Below are 19,513 nucleotides of genomic sequence, written 5' to 3'. Positions count from 1 at the left end.
ACTTCGGCTCAGGTCATGATCTCACGGTCCGTGAGTTCGAGCCCCGCGTCAGGCTCTGTGCTGACAGCTCAGAGCCTGGAGCCTGTTTCAGATTCTGTGTCTCCCTCTCTCTCTGCCCCTCCCCCATTCATGCTCTGTCTCTCTCTGTCCCAAAAATAAATAAACATTAAAAAAAAAAATTAAAAAAAAATAAATAAATAAATATACACAAAATAGAGTCTTTGTTAATGGAACAGAAACTTGCAAATCAAATTCATAAACAGCGGTGACCTCTGAATAAGGGAAGAAGGGTTCAGGATTGGGACTGGGGATGTAGCCAAGGAGGATTTGAGTTCTAGCACACCATCATTCTTTTCTTTTTTTGAAAAACAATTTATTTACATAATATCTAACTTCACAAAAAGAGGACAAAGATCATAGACTGAATTCCAAAATAAGTTAATTGTGTATTTCCATTTTTAAAGTTTTCTTTAAAAATCTAAGAGGAATACATGAAACAATGGTGAGCAAAGCAACCAGTAAGACTTACTGGCAACATCTAAGTGTTGATTTTAATTTCTTTTCCTTTTCAGGTTTGAGGAATAATTTAGATAGAATAACTTTTATCAATTTTAACTGTATAATCCCAGTGAGTATTGACAGTTGCATAATCTGTGAAACTACCACGAAAGATACAGAACATTGCTATCACTTCCAAAGAGCCCTTGTGCCCCTCTGTAATCCACACATCATTTGCCAGGTGAGCAATGATCTCCTTTTGTCACTATATTAATATTTTATATAAAGTTAAAAATTTTAATTTGTTTAAATTTAATAACAAAATCCAAAAATAATATGACAAAAAATTAATAGTCAAATAATAAAAATTCTTTAAAAAAAAATTTTTTTTTTTTTACATTTTATTTTTGATAGAGAGAGACAGAGCACAAGTGGGGGAGGGGCAGAGAGAGAAGAAGACAGAATGGGAAGCAGGCTCCAGGCTCTGAGCTGTCAGCACAGAGCCCGACCCAGGGCTCAAACTCACAAACCGCGAGATCATGACCCGGGCCACTTAACCAACTGAGCCACCCAGGCGCCCCTAAAAAACATTCTTAAAGTGAGTTAAAAAAATCCACTGAATGCTATTAATGGAAGAAACCTAAAATTATACCACCTAATGGTTGAAAACAAAGTAGGTCTTGCCTAACAAAAAGAAATCTAGATGTAACATTATGACTCTAAGCAAACTAGAATTCAAGTCAAAAAGCATGAACAGTACAAACATGTTTCTTATTAATAAAAATACAAACACATCAAGAAGATGCAGCATAACAACCATGAGCCTTTGTGATGCTAAATCGCTTAAAATATGTAAAGCAAAGGCAAAATTACAAAATTACCTCAATCCTATATAGAGGTTTTAACATAGCTCTCCAAAAATCCACACATGAAGTAAGTAATAACAAAAAGGACAGTAACTATTTTTAAAACACAACTAACAGTTACCTAATATATGCAGAACTTTTGTAGCCACCAGAAAATAAACTCTTTACAAACTTGCAACACTGTCCCTAAAGGGATCATGACAAGTTACAAAACACAAAAAAACCCCAAATTTATAAACTTAAAAAAAATCAAAGCCACATTCTTCAAAATTTAAGTAAATATATTAGAAATTAAAACAAAAATTTAGAAAATGGATTTCTATTTAGTCCTTGGATTAAAAAGACAAATCTGGGATGCCTGGGTGGCTCAGTCAGTTAAGCATCTGACTTAAGCTCATGTCATGATCTCACCATCTGGGGGTTCCAGCCCTGCATCAGGCTCTGTCCCAAAAGCTCAGAGCCCGGAGCCTGCTTCGGATTCTGTATCTCCCTCTATCTCTGCCCCTCCCCCTGACACGCTCTTTCTCTCTCCATCATCAAAGATGAATAAAGGTTAAAAGAAAAAAAATGAAAAAGAATGCCTGGGTGGTTCAGTCAGTTAAACCTTCCAACTATGGCTCAGGGCATGATCTCATGGTTCATGAGTTCTAGCTCCTCGTCAGGCTCTGCACTGACAGCTCAGAGCCTGGAGCCTGCTTCGGATTCTCCCTCTCTCTCTCTCTCTCTCTCTGTCTCTGTCTCTGTCTCTCTCTGCCCTTCCCCTGCTAGTACTCCGTCTCTCTTTCTCTGTCTCAAAAATAAATAAAATATTTAAAAAATTAAAAAAAAGACAATGAAACCTGAAATATTCAAAATTCAAAACAATAATATATTCAGAGCAGAAAGCAAACAAAAATCCTTACATTCATTCACTAAAACACAAGATTAACAACAACAACAAGCCAGGTTTTTAATTCAAGACTAAAATAAATTCAAGGAAAGGGAAGAATAAAGATGAAAATAGAAATGCAAAAATATTTAACTTGATCAGTAAAACCAGTTTCAATTAGCAAACTTGAGAATAAATGAAATACGATTGTTTTAGGAAATAAACATTTCCAAATCAGAAGTTTTTACAAAAAATAAACAGAGCTCTACCCCTAAAACACATACACGTCCAAATGGCTTTAACTGTTCTCCCAATTTTCAGAGAATAGACTCTTTCTACAGATAAACTGTATTTTTAGTATGCCCTGTAAGTTACCTAAGTGTTTTGTTGTTGTTTTTTAAACTAGGCTTCATGCCCAGCGTGGAGCCCAACACAGAGCTTGAACTCAACACCCTGAGATCAAGACCTGAGCTGAGATCAACAGTCAGATACTTAACCGACTGAGCCACCCAGGCACCCCTACTTTAAGGCCAGCCTATGTGATACCAAAACTGGACATTCAGTATCCACACAAATTTCACCACTTTATTTTTTATTTTAGAGACAGAGAATGCATGTGCATGAGGAGAGAGGCAGAGGGACAGGAAGTGAGAGAATCTCAAGAATCAAGAGTCAGATGCTCAACTGATTGCGCCACCGAGGAGGCATGCCTCACACATGTATTTTATTTTACAAACGCTCACATACAGCTTACATACTACAGTGTGATAAGGACACAGGAACAGAGACACAAATCAACAAAATCCAAGAAACGATCCGTAAGACGAAGTTTTGTATGTAAGAAAGTTGGCAATTCAGATCAGCGAGGAAATGATGGATTATTCAACATATTTTTGGGGTAAGTGATTAGGAAGAGCCCATTAAAAGACTATTAAACTTCTGGTGGCTCAGTCAGTTAAGCGACCGACTTCGGCTCAGATCACGATCTTGCAGTTTGTGAGTTCAAGCCCCACACCGGGCTTTACGCTGATGGTGCAGAGCCTGCTTGGTATTCATTCTCTCTCCCTCTGCCCCTCCCCAACTTGCGTAGGTGCTCTCTCCCAAAGTGAATAAACTAAATAAATTATAAAAAAATGTTAAATCTGTGATAATGTTAATGAAAAACAAGTATTTTTAAATAAACAAATTAAGAGGCACCTGGTGGCTCAGTTGGTTAGGCCTCTGATTCTTGGTTTGGGCTCAGGTCATGATCTCACAGTTTCCCAAGTTCAAGCCCTCCCCTGGGCTCTGGGCTGGCAGCTGGGAGCCTGCTTATGATTCTGTCTCTGCCCCTCCCCCACCTGCACTGTCTCTGCATCAAAATTAATTATTTAATTAGACAAAAGGGAGCAAAGAGATGAGGGACTGTCAAAAAAAAAAAAAAAGGAAACTGGGCAAACAAAAATATGCTCAGGTGTAGTTATCAGAGAGAGTGCAAAATAAACCAACCAGATGTTACCTTCCCATCAAACTGGCAAAAAAAATTTTTTTAAAGAGTAATAATATCCAGTGCTCAGAAAGTTGAAGGGAAACTGGTCCATTCATCCACTGCTGGTGGAAGTATAAATTGGTACAGCTTTTTTGGAGGACAGTAAATGTTAATATAAAAATTAGCATATACTAGGGCACCTAGGTGGCTCAGTCAGTTGAGTGTCCAACTCCATTTTGGCTCAGGTCATAATCCCAGAGTTGTGGGATCAAGCCCCACACCAGGCTCAGCAAGGAGCCTGCTTTAGATGCTCTCTCATTATCTCCCTCTGCCCCTCTCCCACACTTGTGCTCTCTCGAGTTAAAAAAAAAAAAAAAGCATATACTATAAAGTGGTAATTCCATTACCATAAAGTGGCATATTCAGTATCTAGCCCAGATAAATTGTGGCACACATGCAGAGCAGCAATTTTTAAGAGAAATACTGGAAACAATCTCAATATTCATAACAGAAAATATATGTCTTGGATATATATCTCTCCACTATGGATTATACAATGATTCAAAGGAATGAAATAAATACTGACATGGAAACATAGTCAAATCACATTAAGTGACAGGGGAAGGGAGAAAGCAAGTTTAAAAACATACATTCTTCCTATTACTCATGTAAAAGTGGAAAATTACTTATTCCTACATATTCCATATATATACACATACACAAATAAGTATATACACATATCTAAATGCACTGAAACAGGACTAGTAGGAAAAATGATAAAACAATCATTAATCATTCTCTATAGGAGAGACTCCACAACTGGTGGAAAGCAGTCAGGAGAAACACATAAATGTATTCATATATTTTTTTCTTTAGTATTTATTAGCATTGTTTATACATACACAGTAAGGTCAAATGTCAATGAACATCCAGAAATTCACCTAGATTCTACCGTTAACATTCTACTATATCTTGTATCTATTCACCACTTATTTTTTAAACGCATTTCAAGTTCTAGACGTCAGTATGTACACTTCACTCCTAAACACTTCATCATGCATAATAACTAAAACAGAGGGGAAAAATTACACTTAATGAAATACACAAGTCTCTAATGTGCCATTAGACAGGTTTTGACCATCACAGCCAAAGAACAAATAATCCAAAAAGGGGCAGAAGACATGAATAGACATTTTTTCTAAAGAAGACATACAGGTGGCCAAAAGACATGAAAAGATGCTCAACATCACTTATCCGGGAAATGCAAATCAAAACTACAGTGAGATATCACCTCACACCTACCAGAATGGCTAAAATAAACAACACAAGAAACAACAGGTGTTGGCAAGGATGTGGAGAAAGAACCACCCTCTTGCACTGTTGGTGGGAATGTAAACTGGTGCAGCCACTCTGAAAACAGTATGAAGGTTCCACAAAAAGTTAAAAATAGAACTACTGGGGTGCTTGGCTGGCTCAGTCAGTAGAGCATGCAACTCTTGATCTCGGGGTTGTGAGTTCAAGCCCCACACTGGGCATAGAGATCACTTAAAAGTAAAATCTTAAAAAAAAAAAGAAAGAAAAAGAAAAAGAAGAACTACCGTACAATCCAGAATTGCGCTACTAGGTATTCACCCAAAGAATACAAAAACACTAATTCAAAGGGATACATGCACCAGAATGCTTATAGTATTATCCACAATAGCCAAGTTATGGAAATAGCCCAAGTGTCCTCCAGTTGATGAATGGATAAAATAGTGTGGGTGTGTGTGTGCACGTGTGTACACACACACACACACACACACACACACACAAACAGAATATTACTCAGCCATAAAAAAGAATGAAATCTTGCTATTTGCAACAGGGATGGAGCTAGAGAATACAATGCTAAGTTAAATAAGGCAGTCAGAGAAAGACAAATACCATATGATCTCACTCATGTGTGGAATTTAAGAAACAAATGAGCAAAGGAAAAAGAGAGACAGAGACAGAGAGACAGACAAAAGACTTAACTACAGGGAACAAACTGATGGTTACCAGAAGTGAGGTGGGTAGAGGGACTGGTAAAACAAGTGATGGGGATTAAGGAATGCACTTGTGATGAGCATTTGGTGTTGTATGGAACTGATGAATCACTGTATTGTACACCTACAACTAATATACTGTATGTTAACGAAATTTTTAAAAATTTTTAAAAAGGGGGGGTTGTTTGACAACTACATTCTGTATGATCCAAATCCCTAGTAAGATACAGAACATTACCACCATCCTATCAAGTTCTCTTGTGCCCCCTCCCAATCCCCACAACCACCAGCTTAGCGGTAAACACCATTCTGGGCTTTTTTCCAGCAATTGATAAGTGTTGCTTGTTTTAGAATTCACATAAATGAAATCATATAATATGTGTTCTCTTAGGCAAAGCTTCTTTCCTGCTCAGCCTGACTGTGAAACTCATCCATGTTTTGTGTGTCCATAGTTCGTTCCTTTTTATTGTTGGATAGTATTCTGCTGTTTGGACATACCAGTTTGTTTACCTACTCTCCTGCTGATGGACGCCTGGAGTGTTTCCAGTTTGGAGCTACTATGAATACTCTTGTACAAGTATTTTTGTGAACTTATGTTTTCATTTCTCTTGGGTAAACACCTAGGAGTAGAACTGCTGGGTCACAGAGTAGATGTGTATTTACTTTTATAAAAAACTACCAGACCTTTATCCAAAGTGGATATACCATGTATTACATTTTAAAAATCATTGCTGTTAACAGTGGTTACCCAGGAAAGAAGCTGAAGAAGACAGTGGACTTACTGATTATTCACATCTGTATTGTAAAAATTCAACCAACAGGGTTACTTTCATTATATAAAAGGAACAAAGCCAAGAGTCTACATCTAATACTAGTCCAGACTTCTTGAGTTAGCCTACACTGACACTAACTTCTAAAGAGGTCAGCAAACCACAGGTGCTGCCTGTTTTTATAAATCAAATATTGAACCATAGCTAGGTCCATTAGTTTATACATTGTCTATAGCTACTTTCAAGCTACAATAGAGTTGAGTAGTTGCAACAGACACCAGTGGGCTGGCAAAGGCTAAAGTACTACCTGGTCCCTTAAAGGAAAAGTTGGCCACCTCTTGTTCTAAAGCATTTACATTTTTTTTTTTTTCATTTCAAAGTGACATTTGAAACTCTCTCATTCAACTTTTCTCCTACAGAAGAAATTAAAGCCAAGAGATTTTAAATGGGTTATCTAAGCTTAGCTGGATGTGTGGAACCAAAAATTAGGTCTATATTCTGAGTCCTAGTTTAGTCATCTCAGAATACTGATATACTTCTAAGGTTCATGAAGTAAAAAAATATATATGCCCATAGGCTCACTTTTACTACAGTGCCCTATGTGGAAACTTCAAAATGAATTACTTTAGTGAGGCAGAATCATGGTAAGTTATGGGGGATTATGCCTTTATGTACAAGTATCTCCACGAATAAGACTTTCACAGTGTGTAGCCATACTAGCCCAACAATACTTTCAACTTTAGCCCAAGGAATAGGTGAATCTCAAGATGAAACTGGTTAAATGACAATTTGTGCATCAAAAAAAAAAAAAAAAAGTTAAGTGCTTACTATTACTATGTGCCAGATGCTACAGAGATGTGCAAATGAAATCCTGATGTGTGAGAACATCTAGTTAGTAAGAGCAATGTACATAAACAACTATAATCCAGGATACAAAGTTTTAGGTGTTACAGGAGATAAATGTGGTATTATTTTCATCTGGGCACATCAGAGAAAGCTTATGACAGCTGATACTCAAGCTAGATCTGTGAAGTAGGAAAGAATTTTCGATGCAGAGATGAAAGGGCATGGGGGAGGGAATGAGCAGAGCATTCCAGACCAAGGGCCCTCAGATCCACCCATTTGGGCTATGACATGTGGTATATGTAGAGTACGGTGGGAAATGACAGGTTATAAGGTTGGAAACTTAGTTCTAACCCAGTATGTAATAAGCCCGGAATGCCAGGCTGTCTGGAAATTATTTAAACTTTCTGAAAACAGTGAGGATCCAAATACAATTTTAGGGTATGGGAAGTAGCATGATCAAAGCTGTAGCCTTAAAAATAACCTGACAGCAGTGAAGTTGCAGTGGTTTAGGTCACAATGATTCCAACTGATTCCTTGGGTTTTTCTGGAGATGCATCAGAAGTTATGAGCTTCCCCAAAGTCAATAACACTATAGCTTTTTTTGTTTTAAGAAGCAGGTAGAAGCTGGAAAGCCAACGGTCTATTTGAACTTGGAACAACTTTGGAAAAGTTATGAAAGCTCTTCATCTGGTGCTTTAAGTTTTATTTTTTTAATAGTTTTTTTAATATTTGAGAGAGAGAGAGAGAGAGAGAGAGAGGCAGGAGTAAAGAGAGAGAATCCCAAAGCGGAGCCCAATCCCACCACAAGATCATAACCTAACCGAAATCACAAGAGCCAGATACTTAACCGACTGAGCTACCCAGGTGCCTTCATCAGGGAATTTATAAGAAAAGGCACTACCAGACCCTGATACAGTGAAGACAGGGTTGATGCAAGTGTTAAGGACTATGAAATTTGAAACAGGTGGTTAGTATTATGAAGCTATAAAAACGAGCACCCTGCACCCCCTGTGAATGTGGGTTTTCATAAGATATGGGGATGGGAGAGGAATAGGGCAGAGTAAATTAATTCCTGAATTAACTATAGCAGTAGCAATAAGGATGTGGGTCACAGACTTAAGAGACATTATAGAACTGGCATGACTTGGACAGGTTTAGAGCCCAAATGACAAAAAAGATAGTGACCTTCTTTTCAAAAATTGCAAATACAGGAGCAACTCAGAACTTCAGTAGAGGAAGGAAAAAAGAGCTCTGTTTGCAAGGTGACATATAAGATAATTTAGTTACAGAGTTAGTCAAGATATCTAAGCCTCTCTCTCTCAAGGTTTATGGGATATGCAGGATGCAACTGTATCTGAGAGAGATGTTAACCAGTAAGTAAAATGTGTGAGTGATCTTTGCAGTTGTTTTATGAGACTGCCAGGGAAGAAGATGAAGAAAAAACAAGGCCAAAGACAGCACCTGAGAAATACATGTTTAGGAAACAAGGTAGAACAGACTGGAGTGAATCAGGAAAATGATTATGAGAGACACTGGGGGAGGGGGGTGGTAAGGGCACACAAAGGGCAACTATTTATGGGCCAGAATCTACCAACAGAAATGTACCTTATACTGGGGCACCTGGGTGGCTCAGTCCATTAAGCGTCAGACTCTTGCACAGGTCATGATCTCGCAGTTTTGTGGGTTCAAGCCCAACATCGAGCTCAGCACTGGCAGCCCAGAGCCTGCTTGGGATTCTCTCTCCCTCTGCCCTTCCCCCACTAGCTCTCTGTCTCTCTCAAAATAAATTAACTTAAAAAAAATTTTTTTTTAAAGAAAAGTACCTTTGGATGAGGGTGAGTCATACCTTACTATGGCATCAGCAAAATACTAAGAAGTCACAAATAAGAGCCAGTCCACAATCAGTAACAAAGTTTAAACAGATACGTGGGAGGCTGCTAAGTTAAAGGATTATTTTCAGAAATATTATTTGTAAAGCACCCTGCAGGACGCAGGACATTACTGTTAAATAAATGCCCATTAAATCTGAGAAAAGTTAACACACACACACACACACAGGTCCTTTATGCAGGTCTCATAAGAGCAGTATAAAAGGCTAAATAGAGCAATAAAGCAGGAAGCAGGAGACCTGGATAATCACCTTGTTTCTGTTATCCTAATCAGATGCCCCACTCAGGCAGTCACAAACTCAGCTGAATCTTCAACAAGAAAAGTTAAGTGGATGCTTCCTCTGAACTTCTATGAAAACTCACAATGCTATTAAAAAGGTGGGGGTGGGGGGCGCTGGGGTGGCGCAGTCAGTTAAGCGTCCGACTTCAGCCAGGTCACGATCTCGCGGTCCAGGAGTTCGAGCCCCGCGTCAGGCTCTGGGCTGATGGCTCAGAGCCTGGAGCCTGTTTCCGATTCTGTGTCTCCCTCTCTCTCTGCCCCTCCCCCATTCATGCTCTGACTCTCTCTGTCCCAAAAATAAATAAAGGTTGAAAAAAAAATTAAAAAAAAAAAAAAAAGGTGGGGGTGGTAGGGGCACCTGGCTGGCTCAGTGAGTTGGGCATTCAACTCTTTATTTATTTATTTATTTATTTATTTAATTTTTTTTTTTTTAACGTTTATTGATTTTTGAGACAGAGAGAGACAGAGCATGAACAGAGGAGGGTCAGAGAAAGGGAGACACAGAATCCGAAACAGGCTCCAGGCTCTGAGCTATCAGCACAGACCCCGACGCGGGGCTCAAACTCACGGACCGCGAGATCATGACCTGGCTGAAGTCGGACGCTTAACCGACTGCGCCACCCAGGCGCCCCTGCCCCATTCAACTCTTGATCTAAGCTCAGGTCTTGATCCCAGGGCCATGGGTCCGGGCCCCACACTGGGCATGAAGCCTATGTTACAACACACAAACAAACAAATAAACAAAACGGGGGGGGGGGGTAGTGGGACGTCCAAACATGCGGGAACCTTTATACTATGATACACCAATACCAAAACAGTTTTTAAAATGTTGTAAAAGACTAATTACATGGGAACACTTCATAATAGAGCTCACTCATTCAACTTATTTTTATTACCTTCCTACTAAGTGCTGCGCAAAAGGCTCAATGTTAGGGAATCAAAGACGAGTAAATAAGAATGTATAGTCTAGTAAACAGGCAACACTACTACATAAAGTCATAAATGCTATAATAGAAAAAAATATTGTGGGATACATAGGCACTTGATGCAGTCTTAAGGCAAATAGGCATTCAAAGATGTGTACCAGAGATCAGGCTATCAAAGCTGACATCTGAATACCCAAGCCAAGGTCAAAGAGAGAGATTCAGAAGCTAGGAAACAGGCCCAGAAGGGGTAGAGAATGGTAGACAGAGAAATAAGTCAGCAAGATTATAGTGTGTGTGTCATACTAAGGAGCCCCTGAGGACAATGGAGATTTATTTACAAGAAGTGTACTGAACATTCCATAGTCCTATGAAACATCCAATTGAAGATTTCCGACAGGCAGTTGGTTATATTAAAATAAAAAAAAACATACAAACTAGGGATGTAGATTTGGAAGTCTCAACATAGAATAACTGAAGACACCAGAATACATAAATTCTAAGAGGAAGTGTGAACATTTCCCACAGAAGTGATGGAGTGGGGCAAGGTTATCCCCAACACATAACCCCAAGGTTATGCCCCCAAGGTGGCAGAGGAGTAAAAACCATCCCCTCAAACATCGAAAGTTAAGATAAAACTAGCTATCTAAGTGTATACTTAAATTTTTACTTATACATAAAAAAAATTATTTACAAAAAAGAAACAGACTATTAAAATGTTAATAGTGCTTATTCTAAGTGGTTAAAGATTACAGATTAATTTTACTTCAAAATTAATGCAATAAATGCATAATTAGAAAATAATAAACTTATCTTTCAACGTTAAATGTTTCTCTTTCCATTACACGATTGGTCCTTAAACACGACAAATCATGGAAATATTGTGACTAAAGATAGAAAGATTTTTAAACTTCTTTTAATATAATTAATTTAATTCTACAGATATAAATTCAAAAGTCAGTTTCAAAGAATCAAATTTTGGGGGTAGAGGAAGGTTGGTCTTTAACAATAGTAAAGCACATACTACTGTAATTACAACATCTAGAACATAACACACAAACTTACCCCGTCCCCTCCCTTCCACTACCAGTCCAGGAAGTGCTGTCTCCTGCTGGGTGATGGCTCATTATGCCTCTGCTGCTGCCGCTGCCACACCCACCACTGACCTTCATTTATAGCCTGCACACAGGGTAAGGCAAGTCCTGTTACTTTCCCAACAGCGCACATTTTTGTAAAGTTTCTTTAGTATGTCACACTCCACAGGACAAAGAACAACATCTTACAAAACTATGTGATACTGGGAAAATAAACACACTTGCCTTCTCCCCTACAGTCAGACACCCAAGATGGGATGGAGTCTGATCTCCAAAGCAGAGCATTTACTGAGGCATGACCCAGAATGGGAGCAGGTGACTGAGAAAATGGCACTTCGTAGATCTATAATAAAAGAAAAGACACATGAACAAAATGTAGATGTTAATAGTTTTGGTCCAGAATCCCGAGTATGCTTGGAAATCAGTAACTCAAGTTTTAAGTTAATATTAATATAGAGCATCTACTGACAGCCCTCAGATAATGAACTCCAAAGAAGCCCACAGCAGATGTCATTAAATGACATCAAGTCACAGCATAGTTAAAAAAAAAAAAAAAAAAAGCCTCTAGCCTTGGAGGTAGTTTAAAGGCCAAGATTCTATCGCTGAGTAAATTTGGACAAATCAGATCTATGAGTTCAACTTTCTCACCTATGAAATGAGGACATAGGGCTACATTAGTGGCTTTCAAGCTTTTTTGACTGTGAGCCACAATAAGAAATACATTTTACTCAAGGTATCTGTATATATAAAGTACAGAAAAGTTTCATGGAACATGTTTCCTTAGAATAAACTTATCAAGCAGAATAAACTGGTATTTTTTTACTATTTTATTTCACTATTCTTAAATTTTTTTTTTTTTTTTACATTTATTCATTTTTGAGAGAGAGAGACAGACGGAGCACAAGCAGGGCAGGGGCAGAGAGAGAGGGAGGCACAAAATCTGAAGCAGGCTCCAGGCTCCCAGCTATCAGCACAGAGACCGACACGGGGCTTGAACACACAAACCACGAGATCATGACCTGAGTGGAAGTTGGATGCACAACCAACTGAGCCACCCAGGCGCCCCTCTATTTCATTATTCTTAAAAATGTTAATTGCAACACATGGTCTGTTACAGTTTAAATAATAGATGATTTCTAAGCTATCTTTCACTCTAATTGTATTTAATGCATTTAGTTTTAGTATTTGCAACATAAGCCACAAGATGCTATTTTTTTGTACAGTTTCATACATGGCAACTACTAATTCCTGATGTGTCATTACTGTTCAGCATAAGAAACCAGCTCTAGGTATACTTTGATCATCTACATAGTGCACTTCATTTTAGAAGGTTGTTGTGAAAATCAACTGAAGTGATTTTATATCGGCGAGCATTTTGAAACTGCCAAACATACAAGAAGCAGCTCAAAATCTTTCATATAGGAGCACCTGGCTGGCTCAGTCAGTACAGCATACACAACTCTTGATCTTGGGGTCATGGGTTTGAGCCCCACATTGGGTATAGAGATTACTTAAAAAAAATAAAATCTTAAAAAAAACCTTTTATATGGTCATTTAAAATAAGACAATGTGGGGCACATGGGTAGCTCAGTCAGTTAAGCGTCCAACTCTTAGTTTTGGTTCAGGTCATGATCTCACAGTTTTGTGAGTTCGAGCCCCACATCGGGCTCTGTGCTGACAGTGCAGAGCCTGCTTGAGATTCTCTCTCCTGGTCTCTCTGCACCTCCCCCAATCACACTGTGTCTCTCTCACAAATGAATGAAGTTTTTAAAAATATTATAAAGTAAGACAATATGGTATAACCTCCAGTATTTTCTCTATCCCAAGTATAAATGCTAAAATTGCTCTTTAAATGAGTGCTTTTAATATATCCCACGCATTGAAGAACCTCAAATTAGATGGGATAAATGTACTAGACTTCAATGTAAAAAATAAAATTAGGAAATATGTTAAATGAATGCCTTTATACAATCTTTGAGGTAGGGGCGCCTGGGTGGCTCAGTCGGTTGAGCGTCCGACTTCGGCTCAGGTCATGATCTCACAACTCGTGAGTTCGAGCCCTGCTTCAGGCTCTGTGCTGATAGCTCGGAGCCTGGAGCCTGCTTCAGATTCTTTGCCTCCCTCTCTCTGCCCCAACCGACTTGCATTCTGTCTCTGTCTCTCTCACAAATAAATAAACATTTAAAAAAAAATCTTTGAGGTCGAGAAGGCTTTTTTCTATAGGCCAGCAGACACTGCAACTTTACCAAAGTCAACCCAAAAAACAAACACATAACCATCTCCCCCCTACACCTACACTGAAATTCAAAAGCAACTAGAAAAAATTTGCAAATGAGTTTCTTTAAAAAAAAAAAGTAACTTATTTCCAAAACGTAAAGGGTACACATATTAAATACAACCTAGAAATTGCACTAGTAGAAACATATATCAAGAAATAAATTTGCAGAAATGTACATGCAAGGCTGGAGGGAATGGGCGGAGGAGAGACCAGTGCATACGATAAAGTACTGGTTAAAAAAAAATCAGGAGTTACTCATATTTCCCTGGGTATCTCCCATGCATCCATAAGATATACATGTTAATCAACATGTTTGTTTTAAAACATCATGGTAGTACATGGACCTATATAACAGAACATTAGTGAGCTATTAAAAATGATGATATGGATTTTTATTAACATGGGAAGGTGCCCACAATATATTCCAAACACTATAAAGCAACACTTATTGTAGGATCTCTTTTTGTTTAAAAAAAAAAAATTGACATTATACCCATTTAAGTCTGCCCAGATATGTATCAAAAATATTAACAGTGGGTATCTCTGTGGTGGTGAGATCAGGCAGCTAGCCCATACAGTGCCTTTCTAAGAATTAGAACTAGAACAAGATACCCTTTTCTCTAGGCAGACTCCCCACGCTCAAGGGTACACAGCCTGGAGAGTGGAGTATGGACTTCAGCCTCTACACACCACATCTACATATATCCTTAGAGAGATGCCCTTATGTTGGGATAGGATTATGGATGGCAATTTATGCCATTTTGCACTGGTTTACTATTACTCCAATAAACACGGAAATGTATTATTTGTTGATAAGAATAACACTTATTTTGGAGCGTGTGAGTGGCTCAATTGGTTGGGTGACTGACTTCGGCTCAGGTCATGATCTCACAGTTGGTGAGTTCGATCCCCGTGTCGGGCTCCGTGCTGACAGCTCAGAGCCTGGAGCTGCTTCAGATTCTGTGTCTCCCCCTCTCTCTTCCTCTCCCCTGCTCATGCTCTGTGTCTCTCTGTCTCTCAATAATAAATAAATGTTAAAAAAATTAAAAAAAAAAGAATAACCCTTATTTTCAATTTTGAATAAGTCTCCCTTAATCCTTCTAAAACTAATCCCAACTTCACCTGTAGTACTATAACTCTTATATAATGCCTTTACACTTTGACAGTTTGTGCCTATTATTTACTTAAATACATATACTCAATAAAATCTCAACTTCAACATCATAGAAATACAAAGGTTAGGTAAGAAGTACTACCTGCATTAAGAAATGTCATTCTAACATAAAATGAAGGTACTTATTACTGGAAAGAAGGCACTGAGGGAAGTAGTCTACAAAAGTTAATCCCTCTCCACCACTCAAAAATTCCTTCAGCAAAATGGTAGCACATTCTAGAAGCAATAATTGTTCACCACTTTTCCCCCATTTAACTCCGGATGCAAGATTTATTTCCTCTTCACATTAGTGGGTTCCCAAAAGACAGCTATCTAAATAAAAATCGTGAGTGTTAGTTAGGCAAGGCATCTGTAAAATAATAAAACTGCTGGACTAGGATTAAAGGACAACTGGGTTCTTTTCTTGGCTCTGTGGAATATGTAATTTTACACAAAGCAAAATCACAACCTCTCTAGATCTCATTTTTCTCATCTCTAAACTGGGGGTTGGGCTAAAAAACCTCCAAGGCCCCTTTCAGCTTGTGATAGGACTTTAAGCCTCCTTTCCACTCTGGAGGAGCCAATTTCAGTCAAAAGCAACAGTTTATTTTTTGAGTCATAGCTAATTTACCCTCTCCCTGTTTCTCTTAAAAATGTCGTGCCCAAATAGTTCTCAACTCTAGAAATTTATTCTCACTCAGGAAAAAAAGGTCAAGACCTACTAACAAGGTGTTCTTTAAAAGGCAAAAACAAAACAAAACACTAGTCCTTATTCAATATAAATTATAAATTAATATAAATTTTCGGAAAGCAAAAACGCACCCTAAAGCAGCACTCCACTGGTGGATGGCTTAAATATGCCTTTTAAAACAAAGAACTCATACACAGAAAAACTGCTAACATACACAACCATCACATGTTTTGAAGGCACAAAAACTGTTCCCCCTGGGATTTACTTTCCCCAAAAGAAGCCTCTCTGCCAGGAAGAAAACGTCTCTAATTAAAAAGGAATTAGGCAGGAACCAACCCTTTTAATGGTCTTTTCCCTGTCTGAATTCAAGTGCATTTGCGTGTACCAAGTACTTGCGTGATTAACTAACCGCGGCACAAAGATGCAACCCACACACTTAACACTCACTCACACTCTTCCGACCGGGGTGGCAGCGTGGACTAGTCACAAGATAGCGGCGAGAGTGGAAATTTCCTCTCCCCGGGCGTGGGGCAGGGTCTGGCTTCCCCGAACCGCTCGGCGCCACCGGCCGCCTCAGCCAGGGCCTCTCCCGGACCGCGCGCTCCGTACAAAGGAGGCCCGGGCTCTCGGCTGCCGCACGCTCGGGACTCGGCTCCGGGCAGGGGTCCCCAGCCTCCGGCGCCGCAGGCCTGGGCAGCACGTGCGCCCCGCTCCCAGCTGGGAGGAAGGAACCGGCGCGGCGCGGCCCGGCCGAGGCTGCCCGCGGGCCCGGCTGCCTCGGGAGCGAGCGGCGGCCCGGCCGCCACGCTAGAAATGAATGGGGCCGCGCTGCCCCTCCTCCGCCACCGCCCGTACGACAGTCTGGCGGTCCGGGACGAACACCGCTGTGGGCGGCGGAGGCTGTGGCTGCTCTGGGGGCCCCCGCGCGGGGAGCCGCCTCCCGCCTTTCCTTTCCCACCCCGCCCGGCGTCCTCCGGACCGCTGCCGGTCCCGGCGCCCAACCGCCGCCCGCTCACCCCAGCTCTTGGCGGTGCGCCCCAGGAACTCTCCGGTGGTGGGGTTGTAGATGAAGAGCTTCCACTCGGCTAGGCTCTGGTTGAAGGACTTCTTCTCTTTCTTCGTCATGGTGCGTATGCCTACGGCGAGGGGAGCGGCGGCCGCGCGGGTGGAGGCGGCGAGGAGCGCGGAGGCGCGTCCCGCTTCAAGCGGCACAGCCCGGCGACGGCGGCGGAAAGCGGGACGGCAAAGGACACCTCCGCGCTGCGGTACGCACTCGAACCTACTGCGCCGCGCTAGCCCGGCGGCCGCTCGGGCCGCGGGAGCCTGACGTCTCCGCCCGCCGCAACCAATCCGCGCGCCGCTCGGTCCGCGCCGCCGCTGCCGCCGCCGCCGCCCGGAGCGGCCGGTTTCGGAGAGGACGCCCCGCCCCAGGCCCCGGCCCCGCCTCGCCCCGCCCCCCTCGCCCCGCGCCTCCCCGCCAGGCTTAGGGACGCTCGGGGCTCCCTCTGCCCTGGTCCGAGGAAGCAAAAACCACACATGGCAACTTTAAAAATCACGAGGGCTTCATAAGCACATTTACATTAACAAGCAAAAGGTGGGCGTCCGTGACCCGCAGGTTTCTCAGGAGGAGAACTCTGGGGAGATGCTGTGGGCAACCGGGGCCCGGCGGCCCCTCAGCTCCTTGCCTGCGGCAGCGTGGGGCCAAAACGCGGAAACGACTCGTCTGCTCGAGTCGTCTTCACCGAGGAGAGGACTTCACCACCCTCTCGCCGACCGGCCTCCCAAGCCGCCTCGAGGCGTTCTCCTTTGGGCTCTCTGACGTGCGTAAACTCTGCTGTAGGATCCCGTGAGGCATCCAGTGTAGTACGACTGCCGCTCAGAGAATGCCCTTACTTGGCTCTTCGGAAGGATTTCGCCAGGAATCGCAGCTCGATGGAAATTTCACTCTAACTACGTCAGTACTAATGAAACGGAGTATGCTTTTCTCCAGATTCGGTTGAATTTATCAAGGAGATCAATATATATGCTTTCCTGAGGTTCCTGTCAGCTCTAAAGACCTGCTTTTTTCTGAGACAGCATTTAAAAGGAAATAATTTCTTCGTTTAGTGGTGACGCCTAAGTAAAGTTCCCTGCTTTTGCATCTTTTCCACTAGTGGATGCGCCCCTTGGTCCGGGCTGAGGGTGCAGTCGACATTTTTCTACACGAGATGGAGCTGAAGAGTACAGCGCCCTGCGACTGTTGGCGACGGGAGGAAAGGAAATAGGGAGTTTGAGCAGAAGGTGCGTGTTTTTAAGGAAAAACAAATGGAGCACTGCTTCTAGTGTACTGGCAAATAAATTATGAATGAGGAAATAAATGTGGCACATATAGTACCGTTTGGAATAATTGCACTATAATCTACCTGGAAGTTTAAACACAGCCTGCAAATGCTTTAAAGGAGTAAATGGATGAAGACATTCCGGCGTCTCTCATTGCCTCACGTTGCTTGTTGAAGCAAGGAATTATGGATTACATTTCCCGCAAGTGGAAAAGAGATAGAAGAATATATTACCACAAAGTAATTCCCAACCCCTGCGCTTAGGAAAGCTGTATTTTATCTCCTTAAAAAATCTAACTACAAATTAGCCAAAATACCGGTAGGATAACAGGCTTTTTAGTCTAGCTAAGAGGTTAAGCTGTACGGTCTGCTTGGAATAAAATGTAAAACCCATCTGCTTCATTTATCTTGTGGGTCTCCGTGCTAGTCACAAGCACAGTTTGAAAAATAATTAACCTGGTGCACACAAAGAAAACATGGTGCACACAAAGAAAACGAGAACATTTGAAATAGTGTTTCAGAGCTATTGAGCGCTGTCAGGGATTTGTAGTTTGTATATTTTTTAGCGGTCCTCAATATGACTATCCTATGTAGTGCTTTGTGGTTTTCCAAATAAAGATTTAAATGCAAATATAATTCAGTAAGTAGTTTTAAAACCCATGCCTAGTTTAGGAGAGTAACCGATCCAACAGATTTCAATTTGGGGGAAAAGTCGACATTCTGCTCCAAAATACGGGTACTGTTTGTTTCTCTGATATATGATGCTTGAGCGTTACCTGGAAGAGAAAATACTGAGAGTATTGGAGGAAGGAGACTACCAAGTATGAGCAGATGAAATATCAAATTTAATCACAGCTTTATTCCGTATAAGTTTGTTTTAAAAGTTGCCCTTTTAAAAGAGAAGCTATTTTGCCAGGATGCCCACTCAAATTTGAATTTCAGATAGACAATGGATAATGTTTTTAGTATAAGTATATTCCATGCAATATTTGCGATATATTTAGATATAATAAAAAATTATTATCTACCTGAAATTCAAATTTACCTGGATATCCTGTATTTTAATTTGCCAAATCTGGCTACCCTGCCTGTAGCATAGAGCATCCTATGAATCCCACAGGAATAATAATGATCATTTATACATATTTAAGTCCTAGGCCCTGTACTACTTGCTTAGTGTGGTGTATTTCTTAATCTTTACAAACACTCTAAGAGGGAGGTATTGTTTTCCTAATTTTGTAAATGAGGAAACTGAGGTTTAGAGAAATTAAGTAACTTGCCCATAGTCAAAAAGCTATCAAAAAAACAGTATATTGATTCAAATCCCCATCTTCCCTCAACTACCCAATACTGGTTCACCAGCGAATGATGGCAGAGCTCTGGGGAAACTTCATAAAGCTAAACAAGGCAGAATGAGAGAAAATGAGAGAAACGGTTGTGAGACACTTAAATATTTTCCCCCCTCAGCAGAACCCATTTTCTGCCTTCTATGGGCATAAACAAGATATTTTGGCTCTCAATTTGCTAAAAGTCTTGGTTTATTCCTG

At 40.8% G+C, this 19,513-nt stretch overlaps 1 protein-coding gene across 1 annotated transcript in view; it reads right to left on the bottom strand.

The window, feature by feature from the left end:
• ATP1B3 (ATPase Na+/K+ transporting subunit beta 3) overlaps positions 1-16,975 on the bottom strand; it is a 48,350-nt gene extending 31,375 nt beyond the window's left edge. The window contains exon 1 of the mRNA XM_040480366.1: positions 16,665-16,975. Within this exon, the coding sequence (XP_040336300.1) occupies positions 16,665-16,773 (109 nt within the window). The 5' untranslated portion in view covers positions 16,774-16,975. The remainder of the gene's footprint in view (positions 1-16,664) is intronic.
• Positions 16,976-19,513: the final 2,538 nt, after the last annotated feature.

Source organism: Herpailurus yagouaroundi, unplaced genomic scaffold (genome assembly GCF_014898765.1).
Source record: "Herpailurus yagouaroundi ecotype Mexico unplaced genomic scaffold, PumYag 159, whole genome shotgun sequence".
Classification (NCBI taxonomy): Eukaryota; Metazoa; Chordata; class Mammalia; order Carnivora; family Felidae; genus Herpailurus; species Herpailurus yagouaroundi.
This window is presented reverse-complemented; position numbering and strand designations above follow the sequence as displayed.